We start from the raw sequence: 14,684 nt of genomic DNA on the forward strand, positions 1-14,684 counted from the left end.
ATAAGTGTTTCAAATGTAGTTCTTCCCTGAGATCATATTTCTCCTCTCTTGTAGAGAAGTATTGGATGATATTTTTAGCTAATTGGTTATTTTTAGCCTTATGCATTATTTTAGCTGTTTTCAAGATTAACTATATCAGCAAGTTTAAGTATATGTGATTTTAGAACACAATAGTATACATGGAAATTGTAGTGTTTTGTGCTGCATATGTCCGTGACTCTGAGAGTGGGGGAGAGACAGGATAAGTACGTTTTTAAAGATAGTGGTATACATGCAGACAAGGTTGCTTATCTTGCACACAAATCATCCTATCGCCATTTTTAGAAGAGGATGGAGAAGAAAAGGTAAAAGTGAAGGAAGATAAAATGTCAACCTGTCTGGCCTTTTGTGGCAATCTCAGTCTGACTGACAAATTCATCTTCCTGTCATCTAAAAACGAAAATCTCTTGACGCCAACTCTCATATCGAAATTCCCTTTCCACATTAACAGTTTATTTTGTTTGGGTTATACGGTGACTCTCAATAACATTTGTGGCGCCACTATGGACTCACCAGAGGACATCCTAGCATACACTTAATACTAATATAATTTTTGATATTTTTGCTCTTTACTGTATTTGCTATTGGTACCTTATTTTATTTTATTTTACTATACTATTTTACATAATATCATTCCCTTATTTTAAACCATACTGATTCTGGGCAAGGCTGGGCCGCATCAGGTTTTCCAAAAAAACCCAAAAAGACGCATTTACTAAAAACAGAAAAATGAATAAACTTAAATATAACTAAAGCTCTGATAAAACCTTCCACTGTTCTCAAATATCTTACTTTTTATTTTCCTACACAAAATAAGATGAAAAATAAATAAACAAATCAAGAATAAAGAAAATCAATCATTCAGTAATAAATAAATAAATATAATAATAATAATAAAACGGCAAATAATTAAAACTTAAGAAACCACATATAGTTGGTGGGTAGACAAATTATTTTTTTCAGATTAAAATGAACAAAGCATTATTAGAGCCCTGTAGACATGACAAAACACAACTATAGTCACATTTATACTCTTTTTTATTTACAACATATTGCGCAACTGCAGGGTCTTGAGACACATGCTAACTCGCAAACTAGAGAGCTAGCGACCTAAACGGTAGCATTCAAGTTATTTCCTTTAAACTTAAATAGCCAAAAACTTACCACTTCCACACGGATAGGGAGGATAACTATTAACAGTTATTTAACCTTTAACATGAACATGAATCAAACGTAATAATTTTTTCTGGGTACATGATACCATACAGCATCCATATCAAACTTGCGCGGGGCGCACTAACATTAAACTTTCATATCAAGGCGGGGGCCTCAAACTAGTGTCCTGCGGGCCACATTTGGCCCGCGGGCCACGTGTTTGAGACCACTGTTCTAAAGGTTGCCAACCCCTGGCATATCTGGTGGCATCCGTTTATCGTTCACAACCCTGTTTTTCATTTTCTGTTCAGGTTTGATCACGTTATCTTACAGCAGCCAGTCTAGCACACAGACAGACACTAAAACAGCTCAACATGAGCCTCTCAGAAGAGTCCGGCTTGTCCTTCCTTTCCTGTAAACGCTCACATTGCTATGATGAATGAACGTAGCGTCCTTCCGTAAAAGCTTTGGATGCAATTCTGTGTAAAAACACATCTTTTCTAGCAAAAAAAAATGTGACTATTCTACCTATTTGAGGTTTATGTTTTCACCTATATTGCAAATTGATAAGCAATGACTGAGGTTTTTCCTCCAACTCAATGAACCGCATGATGAGATTGTTGTATAAGGAGCGAGCTTACTCAGAGTGTACTAGACAGGGAGGGAAGTATACGAGGTGAAAGGAGAAATGCTTACATGTTTCTCCCCTTCGATCCTCTTGTCAGCCTGTTGAACAGCCTCCAAGTACTTAAAATGCAACTCCATCAGTCGATCAACCTGGAGAGAGAAAGAAATTGAAGCCGGGAGTTGGAAAGTGGAAAGTGTTGCGGCATACAAAAGCTGCATGGCAAGAAAAAAAAAATAGGATGTGAATCTAAAAGGAGACAGAGAGAAAAACAAAATTAGGTCAGCTAAAATCTCAAAAAATCTGTATCTCCGCTTTTTAACATAAATAAATGAATTAATATTCCAAATTGTCCATAGGTATGAATGTAAGTGTGAATGGTTGTTTGTCTATATGTGCCCTGTGATTGGCTGGCCACCAGTCCAGGGTGTACTCCGCCTCTTACCTGAAGACAGCTGGGATAGGCTCCAGCACACCAGTAGGGCTAAATAAAAGCACTGTCTAAATTCTAGCACCAAAGCTGAAATTGTCCAGGGTGGTGTCAGCGAATCATGATGAAAACTGCTTTTACTCACAATCACACACTAGCTAACAAAAAGGAGAGAGAGCAAAAGCGAGAGATGAAAAGGAAAAAACACGTCTCAAGTACTGACCTTCTCGCAGTCGTTCTCTGTGAACTTGTTTAGGAGTCGACTTCTCTGCTGGGATTTGAGATTTCTTAGCATGGAGCCAATAATTGAACAAACGTGCTCTATAGGAAATAAAGAAGTGGAAAGGCAAAGGTTTGCTGTTACTTATCATCAAAACATAGCCTTGACTCACCCTGACAAAAACTCATGTTGACAATCTATGAACCTTCTTTGAAACACATTGTGTTCAAAATATCACCTCGTACTTCGGTACGTGTTAGAATAAAATGTAGATAGAATGAATATAGTGTTAGTCATCACCCTTATATCCATTTGCATAGACCAGGGGTCTCAAACATGCGGCCCGATATGAAAGTTTAATGTTAGTGCGGCCCGCGCAAGTTTGATATGGATGCTGTATGGTATCATGTACCCAGAAAAAAATGATTACGTTTGATTAATGTTCATGTTAAAGGTTAAATAACTGTTAATAGATATCCTCCCTATCAGTGTGGAAGTGGTAAGTTTTTGGCTATTTAAGTTTAAAGGAAATAACTTGAAGGCTACCGTTTAGGTCGCTAGCTCTCTAGTTTGCGAGTTAGCATGTGTCTCAAGACCCTGCAGTTGCGCAATATGTTGTAAATAAAAAAAGTATAAATATGACTATAGTCGTGTTTTGTCATGTTTACAGGGCTCTAATAATACTTTGTTCATTTTAATCTGAAAAAAATAATTTGTCTACCCACCAACTATATGTGGTTTCTTAAGTTTTTGTTATTTGCCGTTTTATTATTATTATTATATTTATTTATTACTGATTGATTGATTTTCTTTATTCTTGCTTTGTTTTTTTTATTTTTCATCTTATTTTGTGCACAAAAAAAAATTAAGATATTTGAGAACAGTGGATTGTTTTATCAGAGCTTTTATTGTAGAAAATCAGAACCAAAGCACTGAATAAGTTTGTATATTTTTCTGTTTTTAAGAAATGCGTTTTTTTTTTTTTTTGGAAAACCTGATGCAGCCCAGCCTTGCCCAGACCCTAGCTCCAGTGGCCCCCCAGGTAAATTGAGTTTGAGACCCCTGGCTTAGACAATAGAAAGTGTTTGAATGTGTTGAAGAAGGAATGTTCCCGTGACCCTGATCAGAGACCCCCAGCGACCCCCAGGTCCTGGAGGTGCCTGGATGCGCCAACAGCGACCCTGTAGATGTTCATGTTACATTTTCAACAAGAGTCTATAATAGTGTGCTTCTCTGTTCCCAAGCAACGGGAACACAGGAATCAATCTCTTTCGGCTATTAAAAAGGGAGTTGTGTTTTGTCAGCTGCCTTTCATGACCTACAGCTTGTCTGCACATGACACTCACGAACAAGAGTCTTGACAATTTAATAATAAACTTCCAATGAAAGTTTTACCCTTTTGTATGCAGCGGGTCAGGAGAAGCAGAATTTAACACAAACAAAATCTTATGACACTGCACTAGACACTAGTAAATCCCATTGACTAGTTGCTTAACTGCAATTTCGAGGTAGAAAACAAAAACCTCTCTTCAATCGATTTATTCTGAGCGGTAATCGGTGTGGTCACCTTCGCCAACCCTTAACAGAACGCTATTGATCATAGCTTGTGTACAAAGTTGGAAACTGAGCAGTGACCTCTCGGAGGCTGTCAGAGGTGCAAAAGCGTGTTAAGAGGGCAACGCTGAGTAAAAGAGTTTCCTAATCTGTTCTGAGAGAAAGTGTGGGATCGATACCTCGTTTACGTGCCATGTGGATAGTAGGTCGGCAGGTAGACCGGTTTGGAGATTCAGTTCGTTTGTTGAAGCAACAAAACTGTAATTTGTGACATCGCAGATAGTAAAAATATCTTTATAGAAACACATATACAGCTGGTGTGCAGTATGCAACAGAGCATGAGTGCAGTACAGCCAATATACTAAGTTCTATGTGAAGTATTTCCATAATGCCTCATATTAACTCACTAGCAAGATCTCAGTGTATAGACTGGTCATATGTCTCATCTCGTTTCATATTATCTACATACTGTATTGTATATGTTTATATTGTTTATTTTTCTATATTGTGTATTTTGTACTGCTTAACCGACTGTACTCTTGCTGCTGTGCAATACAAATTTCCCCACCGGGGGACGAATAAAGGCATATCTTAATCTAAATCTATTTCTATATATCGGATATCGATATTCAACCTAAATATGAGTTTTTGGTACATGTCGCCCAGCTCTACCATGCCTACAATCAAACATGGTGATGCCAACATCTTGTTGTGAAGATGATTCTCAGCAGTGGCCTCCGGAAGGCTTGTTAAGATGCAGAAATGCAGAAAAGAAAAAAAATCGACAAATCCTATCTGTTCTAATCTGCAAGACAACTACACCTGAGGAGAACATTTATTATCTACAAAAGACAGCAACCTTAAGCATACAGCAAAAGCTAAAACCGCATGAACTGATTTGAAGACAACAAGGCAAAAGGTTCTAAAGTCAAAACCCAGATCCTAGTGCAATGAGGAATTTGTGGCTGGAATTGAAAAGAGCTTTTCACACCTGATCCCCGAGCAACCTGACAAGAGTTTGAGCTATTTATAAGGAGGAATGGTGGAATATGGCAGTGTTCAGATGTGGTAGACTGACTGAGACACAGACTCAGTGCTGTGATTGAAGCCAAAAAGGTACAAGATGTGTGACAAGGGTTATCTGTGCTACATATGAAAATATAACCCAGGAGGTTACATTAGACATCGAAAATAACATATTTCATACTAGAAAACGTTGGTATTTTTTTGGCATTTACACCTGATATGAATAAGTAATGGGCTGCACGGTGGTTGAGTGGTTAGTGCGCATACTTCACAGCTAGGAAACCAGGGTTCAATTCCACCCTCAGCCATCTCTGTGTGGGTTTTTTACGGGTACTCCGGTTTCCTCCCACATTCCAAAAACATGCTAGGTTAATTAGCGACTCCAAATTGTCCATAGGTATGAATGTGAGTGTGAATGGTTGTTTGTCTATATGTGCCCTGTGATTGGCTGGCCACTAGTCCAGGGTGTACCCCGCCTCTCGCCCGAAGACAGCTGGGATAGGCTCCAGCAACCCCGTGACCCTTGTGAGGAAAAGGGGTAGAAAATGAATGAATGAACGTGTAATCGCACCTTCATTTTCCAAATCATGGATCAATTTTTTTTCCATTATAAACAGAATTAAAATTATTATATATGATACAGGACTCAAAAAAAATTTTTTTTGCTGGTAGGGAATCAGGAACTCCCAACCATGTGTGCCTGATGGTGGTGTCTTTAGAAATTGTAAACAAATGTGGCTTTGCTGCTAAGTAAACAGAGGAGCAGCTTATCTGCTTACAGACACGGCCATATAAGGAAGTCCGTCCCTTTGTGACATCACACACCTCCGGTTTTACCACGCTTTCTGAAACAGAGTGTTTTGAGCCATCCCAAACTTTTTTCAGGGCTCACTTCCAAATGCGCAAACCTCATTATCTGAAACTTTGGCATCTTTTCTTTTAACATGAGAATACGACATTTATAAATATTAATAAAACGTTAAAAAAAAGTGCAATAAAACCAAATGCTGCAATAGGAATAATAAGGATGCAAAACAAAACATTAGTAAACATTTCATTTAGAGTTGAATGGTAAAGCCAATTTTATAATTAGACTACAAGTTGACTGATATGACACAATCAGGTCCCTTCAGGGGGGGGGGAAAAGGCGCAAACGTGAACACACTAATTAAATGCGTCTTTACACAAGGATTTACAGCAAATCCTTCCCTGTGATATATATTAATTATATATATTAATAATAGGATTAGGGAGCATGATTCTGACAACACAGATAGCAATCAGATTTGCATCAGTCCCAATGTCATCTGCACAAAAAGGGACGGTGATAAAAAGGAAGTAGATCAGACCGACGTTTGATCTGATTTGAAGCTTTTGACCGAGATAGATGACAAAACATTTATCATTCGAGTCGAGATAATGTCCTGCTTTTGTTGTTGCCGTTTAATAAATGAATACCAAATTTATATCAGACAAGTGATATAAGCGATACACTAATATGGATGATCTGAAAAATGACTTTATAGTAATGGTTTTATTTCATTTGAACATGCATCAGATTACAATTGAATGCATCACATAATCAGTTCACAGTTCCACATGTCCAAAAGGAGTAGGAAGAAGCATTCATTCATTCATTTTCTACCGCTTTTCCTTTCCTGGTCGCCAGCCAATTACAGGTCACATATAGACAAACAACCATTCACACTCACATTCATACCTATGGACAATTTGGAGTCGCCAATTAACTTACCATGTTTTTGGAATGTGGGAGGAAACCGGAGTACCCGGAGAAAACCTGGAGAGAACATGCAAACTCCACATAGAGATGGTCGAGGGTGGAATTGAACCCTGGTCTCCTAGCTGTGAGGTCTGCGCGCTAACCACTTGTGCAGCAAAGCTTATGAAATCCTACCCCTCCATCTGGTACTTTTACAATCAGTAACTGTTACATTTGTTCACTTCCTGCTTACATTTGTTCACTTTAGACCACAAAATTGGATTTCTTTGTCAAAAATTAAAAAGTGACTACATATTTCTTGATAGACAGGGCAGGCAGGACAGCAACAATACCCATGAAACTACAATACATGTTGGATCATTGCTAAGTCGACAATGGAAGTACGGTACTAGTAAATTACAGAATTATGTTATTAAGTTTATTTACCTAAACCAGGGGTCTCAAACTCAATTTACTTGGGGGCCACTGGAGCTAGGGTCTGGGCGAGACTGGGCCGCATCAGGTTTTCCAAAACAAAAAACAAACAAAAAAAAACGCATTTATTAAAAACAGAAAAATTAATAAACTTTGCTTTGGTTTCGATTTTCTACAATTAAAACTCTGATAAAACATTCCACTGTTCTCAAATATCTACACAAAATAAGATGAAAAATAAATAAACAAATTAAGAATAAAGAAAATCAATCAATCAGTAATAAATAAATATAATAATAATAATAAAACGGCAAATAATAAAAACTTAAGAAACCACATATAGTTGGTGGGTAGACAAATTATTTTTTTCAGATTAAAATGAACAAAGCATTATTAGAGCCCTGTAGACATGACAAAACACGACTATAGTCACATTTATACTTTTTTTATTTACATATTGCGCAACTGCAGGGTCTTGAGACACATGCTAACACGCAAACTAGAGAGCTAGCGACCTAAACGGTAGCCTTCAAGTTATTTCCTTTAAACTTAAATAGCCAAAAACTTACCACTTCCACACGGATAGGGAGGTTAACTATTAACAATTATTTAACCTTTAACATGAACATTAATCAAACGTAATAATTTTTTCTGGGTACATGATACCATACAGCATCCATATCAAACTTGCGCGGGCCGCACTAACATTAAACTTTCATATGAAGGTGGGGGCCTCAAACTAGTGTCCTGCGGGCCACGCGTTTGAAACCCCTGACCTAAACCTCAATTCTCAGGACGCAGCGTTAATTGGAAAACAGGGTATAAAAGGAGTGTTATAGTATATATAGGTGTTATAGAATAGAAATGCATCAAGGCTGTTTACGCATAACAGCAACTAACAAACCATAATAATCTTGGCACTGACTGGCAATCTTTGCTGTTTGTTGTGCAATTCTACCAAAAGAGTAACACACAAGCCAACCAACAGGGGGTGAAAACCTTAAGTCTCGCCTTCACGCTTGGCAGAAGTAATAAATTAGATTTAACTGCAATCCAGTTTGATATCTTCCAGTGCTTGTTGTCTATTTCAGTGTGTTGATTAGAGAGTCATTTTCTGGGTGGTGCGAGCAAGGATGTGCTAAGGAAGTGACAAAGCTGGAGACGGAGCTATGACTATTGAACCTTGCAATGTAAATTACTTGTTTACTTCTGTATCTCTGTACACACACACACACGCACACACAGACAGATCATTAGCCATCGAAATATAACAAGCAAGACTGTCACAAATTTCCATTGCAATCTCCTTTTCATGAAATATACACACACACAAAACAAATAAAACCTATTTATTAATTATCGCAGTCTGTGCACTAATGCGTGGTCATTTGCGCTGTGTCGATTTAATATAGAATTTCACGGGGATCAATCTCGGCACCCAGGTTTGTGATGGAGCGAGCAGGGGAATAAATGAAAATGAGACAGCGACATCCTAATTTGGGACTTTTGACTAAAGCAGCTGAATAATTCATCTACATCAGGGGTCTCAAACTCAATTTACTTGGGGGCCACTGGAGCTCAGGTCTGGGTGAGACTGGGCCGCATCAGGTTTCCAAAAAAAAAAAAAAAAAAAAACGCATTTATTAAAAACATTGCTTTGGTTCCGATTTTCTACAATAAAAGCTCTGATAAAACATTCCACTGTTCTCAAATATCTTAATTTTATTTCTGCACAAAATAAGATGAGAAATAAATCAGTAAAAATAATCAATCAGTAAATCATCAATAAATAAATATAATAATAATAATAAAACGGCAAATAATAAAAACTTAAGAAACCACATATAGTTGGTGGGTAGACAAATTATTTTTTTCCAGATTAAAATGAACAAAGCATTATTAGAGCCCTGTAGACATGACAAAACACGACTATAGTCACATTTATACTTTTTTCATTTACAACATATTGCGCAACTGCAGGGTCTTGAGACACATGCTAACACGCAAACTAGAGAGCTAGCGACCTAAACGGTAGCCTTCAAGTTATATCCTTTACGTAATAAAAAACGTAATAATTTTTTCTGGGTACATGATACCATGCAGCATCCATATCAAACTTGCGCGGGCCGCACTAACATTAAATTTTCATAACAAGGCGGGGGCCTCAAACTAGTGTCCTGCGGGCCGTATTTGGCCCACGGGCCGCGTGTTTGAGACCCCTGATCTACAGGTATGCAGACAGGGACGTATGTGGGAAAACTACAAAGGTGGAGGTCTTGATTGTCAAGGAAAGGATGTGTTTTAGACCATACTACGTTCCCAGGGTGTTTTCACACCATGTTGCCATTGTTGTTTACATTCCACCTCGTGCTGTGCAGTCATTCACGAGATTGTAGTGAGAATACAGACTAAGCACCCTGCAGTTTTTTATCCTAGTCGCTGGAGATTTTAATCATGTTAAGCTTTCTTCCCATTTAACAAGCTTTGTGCGATAGGCTGACTGCTCTAAAAGAGAAAATAAGACAATTCGTACAATATGTCAATTGCAAGGGGGAATACACCGCTGAGGCACTTCCTCCACTGGGCAGATTAGACCACAATCCGGTCTACGTCAGACCATGCTAGTATGAACCATGTGTCATGAAACAACCTGTGACCACAACAAAATTTCGGATTTGGACAAAGGAAGTAACGAGCCATGTTTACATGAGGAGTTTTTGTCTTTCCGAATGACCTTTCCAAAAGCAATGGTATACATGGAAAGGAATATTCCAATCCCGTGTCTACATGCGCCGCTATAATCAACTAGAATAGTCAATGGGGCATACGCAGTAAAACGTAAACATCAACATCACGTGATACCGACTTCCTTAAGTTTTTCTTTCACTTGTTGGAATAACTCCGTATTGTCAGTTTTTCGTTCGTCCAGTCTTGAAATTTAGTTTGGATCAAAAACAAACTTTCCGCAGCAGTCCAGTGCCGATTGCTCTCCTCCATTTTTTTTTTAAATCGAAGAACGGCTCGAACTGCGTGTTACGTCATATCTCAGCATTCGCTGAAAGAACGCACCCGGGAACAGGAAAAGATAAAGTTCAATCTTGCTAATATTTTACAATTAAACTCGGCACATGTTTTATATAGATATATATTTTCTTTTTTAATAAAACTGGACTTGTGAATGGCGTATAGAAGGGTTTAGATTCTGTTCCACAGATGGCGCTAATGCACACGAAAGCTGCTTGCCAACCGCCAATAAACAACAGAAGAAGAAAAACACCACAAAGAAGAACGCAGTCTGACAACTTTCCGTTTGAGCGGGTACAAGATACCTCAATCGGATTGGGGAAAGGAATATTCCACCCCTGGGAATCCCATTATATTTATTCGGATTGGCACTTTTCTTTCGAAATGAGGTGTATACAAAGGTTACATTCTTTCCGTTTGAGCAAATAACCCGAATGGAATTGGAATATTTGGGTCCATGTATACGTGGCTACTGAGTCATTTAGGGCAAGTCATATGTGCCCCACCTCTACTCCCCTGTCAGCTGGGATAGGCTCCAGCTCTTTCTTTTCAACCATGCACAGGATGGCTGCAACTGATGGATGGATGGATGGATAAGAAATCCAATACGGAATATGAAAAAAAAAACAACCCAGTTATTTTAACTTGAACTTACTTTCTCCTTTTTTTTATTTGTGTACAACCATCGAAATGTGTTCTGAATGGTTGACAAATCCATCCATACAACTCTCTCTACTGCCAGGTCACGGAAGGGGCTGGCCAGTGAAATGTGAAGAGTGCACAGAGTGGGAATTAATCCCACGGAAGCTGCACAAAAATCGACAAATCCACTATCTAGTTTATTTGTCAATGTTCATCAGTGCCTCTGGGATTTCACTGGCTTTTTTTTTGGAGATTGTTGCAGTCTAAAAGGCCTGATTTTAAAGCAACGTTTTTAACAAAGTTGAGGAAAAAGTTGTCATGTTTATGTGTGTTTAATGTAATATTGTTTTAGAACAGGGGTGGGCACACTTTTTGACTCGTGGGACCACATTGATTTAAAAAAAAAAAAAAAAAAAAATTGACAGTGGGCCGTGTATATAGTCTGGCCCCCGGTCAATTTTTTTTTTTTCCCCCAAGTCCTCACAGACTTGGAAAGTAACAGAACCTCCTCAACCATCTTAGAGGACAAAAAAAAATGCTTTGGGGTTTTTGTTGATGCACCTTAAAGGCAGACTTCCTGTCCAGAGCTATAAATGCCAGAACAGGGGTGGGCATCACTCGCAAATGTCTTTGTTTTTCAAAGAAAAAACACATTTTCATGCATTTCACAAACTATTTTCTCCATTTCACAAAATTTTAACAATTAAAATTAATCAGATAATTTTCTAAGAAGGATCTTAGAAATCATATATCACCTCGTACTTCGGTATGAGGTGCATTATTTAAAAAAACAAAAACAAACAAAAAAAAAAACTTAAACTGTATTATGGAAAGCAGGAAGTGAACAAATGTAACAGTTACTGATTGTAAAAGTACCAGATGGAGGGGTAGGATTTAAAAAGCTTTGCTTCTTCCTACTCCTTTTGGACATGTGGAACTGTGAACTGATTATGTGATGCATTCAATTGTAATCTGATGCATTTTCAAATGAAATTAAACCATTACCGCCTACATTTTTGCATAGAGGCCTACTATCAACAACTGTCAGTCCTCTGCATCAATCTCCTGGTATGGCTGCTAATCCAAGTTCATCATTTCATAAGGTTAATACATTATTAGAAAGCTCATCTAAAAATCTAAACTAAAACCTCTTACCATGCTGTTAACTACTCCCTTCAGAGAGCAGCACAAACTGGGTCTAACAAGGACAGAAAAAAGTGTGTAGTTTAAGAAAGACGCCTGATTTCAGCGGTGAAAGCAGTGACTTCAGGATGCTGGACTTCAACAAATGTATGCTGGGGTTTATGGCAGGATTGCCGAGAAAAGAACGGGCAGGCCGTATTCAAACACTTGGCGGGCCGGATGTGGCCCCCGGGCCGTAGCTTGCCATCCCTGATTTAGAATGTCATTTTACAATGTCAAAGACTACTTGTATAAATGCCATGTCAGCCCTCACATGGCAAAAAAATGTATGCTAATACAGTACTTCTCAATGTAAACAAATATATATATAGAAATTATATAGTCTTTTCGCTGTATATTGACTAAACACTGACTAAAGTATATCCAAGCTTAATTGTTATTGTTTTGCTTTGAAAAGATGTACCGTCTGTAATAAAACAGTGGAGAAGTCTACTCATTTTTGGGTGTTCCTCTATTTGTACATACAGTAGTGTGAAAAGGTGTAGTACTGGTCTTGCTCTAATTAACGACTGACCTTCATGCTCTTTCTCTGAAGCCCCGGAGCTTCTCATCTTCTTGGGGGTTTTCATGAAAAGCGGAAAAATGGTTCGCAAACCAAGGATGTCCACAAACTTATGGCAGTTATCCGCTCCCTCCGCTCCAATCATACCATGATCCAAGACCTTGAGAGCACTGGTCCGAGACATCTTCTTTTCCCTGTGTTGTCAAATAAAAAATGTCAGAACAGTGCTATTTGTCATCAAAATCGACACATTGCTGATTAAAAATGTGCAAACTACAGGAAATAAGATAAGAATCAGTAAAGAATCAGTTAAGCAGTACAAAATACACAATATATAAAAATAAACAATATAAACAACCCAAGTATTAACAGATCAACAATTCTACCCAGAGTTATATATAAGTAAAACTAAAATCATGCTGTTTGGTAACAGCAGAAAGGACACGTACCAGCAAATACAAATAGACAGTGTAGACATTGAAAGGGTGAAGAAAAACACATTTCTGGGGATCACAATAGATAGAAAATATGAGCTGGAAACCTCATATTACAAATATACAACATAAGGTGGCCAGAAATATTTCAATATTGAACAAAGCAAAATTTGTTCTCAATCAGAAATCACTCCACACTCTTTATTGCTCTCTGGTTCTACCATATCTTACTTATTTGTGTGGAAATATGGGCTAATAACTATAAAAGCAATCTTCACTCGCTAAATGTACTGCAAAAAAAGGTCAGTAAGGATAATTCATAATGCCGCCTACAGAGAAAATACTAACTCCTTATTTCTAAAATCACAAATACTTCAACTTGCTGATATAGTTCATCTTCAAACAGCTAAAATAATGCATAAGGCTAAAAATAACCAATTCCCTAAAAATGTCATCCAATACTTCTCTACAAGAGAGAAGAAATATGATCTCAGGGAAGAACTACATTTGAAACACTTATATGCTAGGACTACGTTAAAAAGCCATAGCATTTCAGTATGTGGAATCAAACTATGGAATGGATTGAGTAAGGAAGTCAAACAATGCACAACGATGAGCCAATTCAAGAAACAATACAAGCAGTTGATGTTTGCTAAATACAAGGATGAAGAGTCTTGAACCAGTCATGATGTGCTATATATATCACTATATTGACACTTACTATGGTACCCATTATGTCATTGGATGCTCATATCACCTCCTACTTCGGTACGGGACAAAAAAATTTAATAAAAGTAAAATAAAGTTAAAAAAAAACAAAAAAAAAACCAACCAAATTAAATTATACTAGGAAAGCAGGAAGTAAACAAATGTACCAGTTACTGATTGTAAAAGTACCAGATGGAGGGGTAGGATTTAATAAGGTTTGCTTCTTCCTACTCCTTTTGGACATGTGGAACTGTGAACTGATTATGTGATGCATTCAATTGTAATCTGATGCATGTTCAAATGAAATAAAACCATTACCATTACAATTAATCGCATTTAATCGCAGATAGAAATGCGGTTTTACGAAATCTCTTTGTGGTAAACGATTCAGTGTGGAACTACAATGACAATTACATCAAATTTAGCCATTATGTCATTGTATGGTCATATCACCTCGTAATAATAAAAAAATAAAATAAAATAAAAAAAATAAAAATTAATAAAATATTTTTTAAATTATATTAGGAAAGCAGGAAGTGAACAAATGTAACAGTTACTGATTGTAAAAGTACCAGATGGAGGGGTAGGATTTAATAAGCTTTGCTTCTTCCTTTTGGACATGTGGAACTGTGAACTGATTATGGGATGCATTCAATTGTAATCTGATGCATGTTCAAATGAAATTAAACCATTACCATTACATGACCAGTCTATACACTATGAGATCTTGCTAGTGAGTTAATATGAGGCATTATAGAAATACTTCACTTAGAACTTAATATATTGCACTTAGAGCCTTAATATTGCACTTAGAGCTTGATCATATATTGCACAGTGAATGGGGTCTGGATTAACTATACTGAATATAAAAACAAAGTGTTGCACAGATGTACATAGTGTACATTTCTGTATATTTCAAGGTAATGATAAAAAGAAATCAACCTGGTTAAGAATAAAAACGTGGACA

General features: G+C 37.4%; 1 protein-coding gene across 1 annotated transcript in view; it reads right to left on the reverse strand.

Annotated features, from left to right (window-relative positions):
• Positions 1-14,684, reverse strand: part of ctnnbl1 (catenin, beta like 1) — a 43,429-nt gene that overhangs the window by 13,642 nt on the left and 15,103 nt on the right. The window contains exons 11-13 of the mRNA XM_058085215.1: positions 12,588-12,769; positions 2,473-2,570; positions 1,891-1,971 (exon numbers count right to left, since the gene is read on the reverse strand). Of these exons, the coding sequence (XP_057941198.1) occupies positions 1,891-1,971; positions 2,473-2,570; positions 12,588-12,769 (361 nt within the window). The remainder of the gene's footprint in view (positions 1-1,890; positions 1,972-2,472; positions 2,571-12,587; positions 12,770-14,684) is intronic.

Source organism: Doryrhamphus excisus, chromosome 10 (genome assembly GCF_030265055.1).
Source record: "Doryrhamphus excisus isolate RoL2022-K1 chromosome 10, RoL_Dexc_1.0, whole genome shotgun sequence".
NCBI lineage: Eukaryota > Metazoa > Chordata > Actinopteri > Syngnathiformes > Syngnathidae > Doryrhamphus > Doryrhamphus excisus.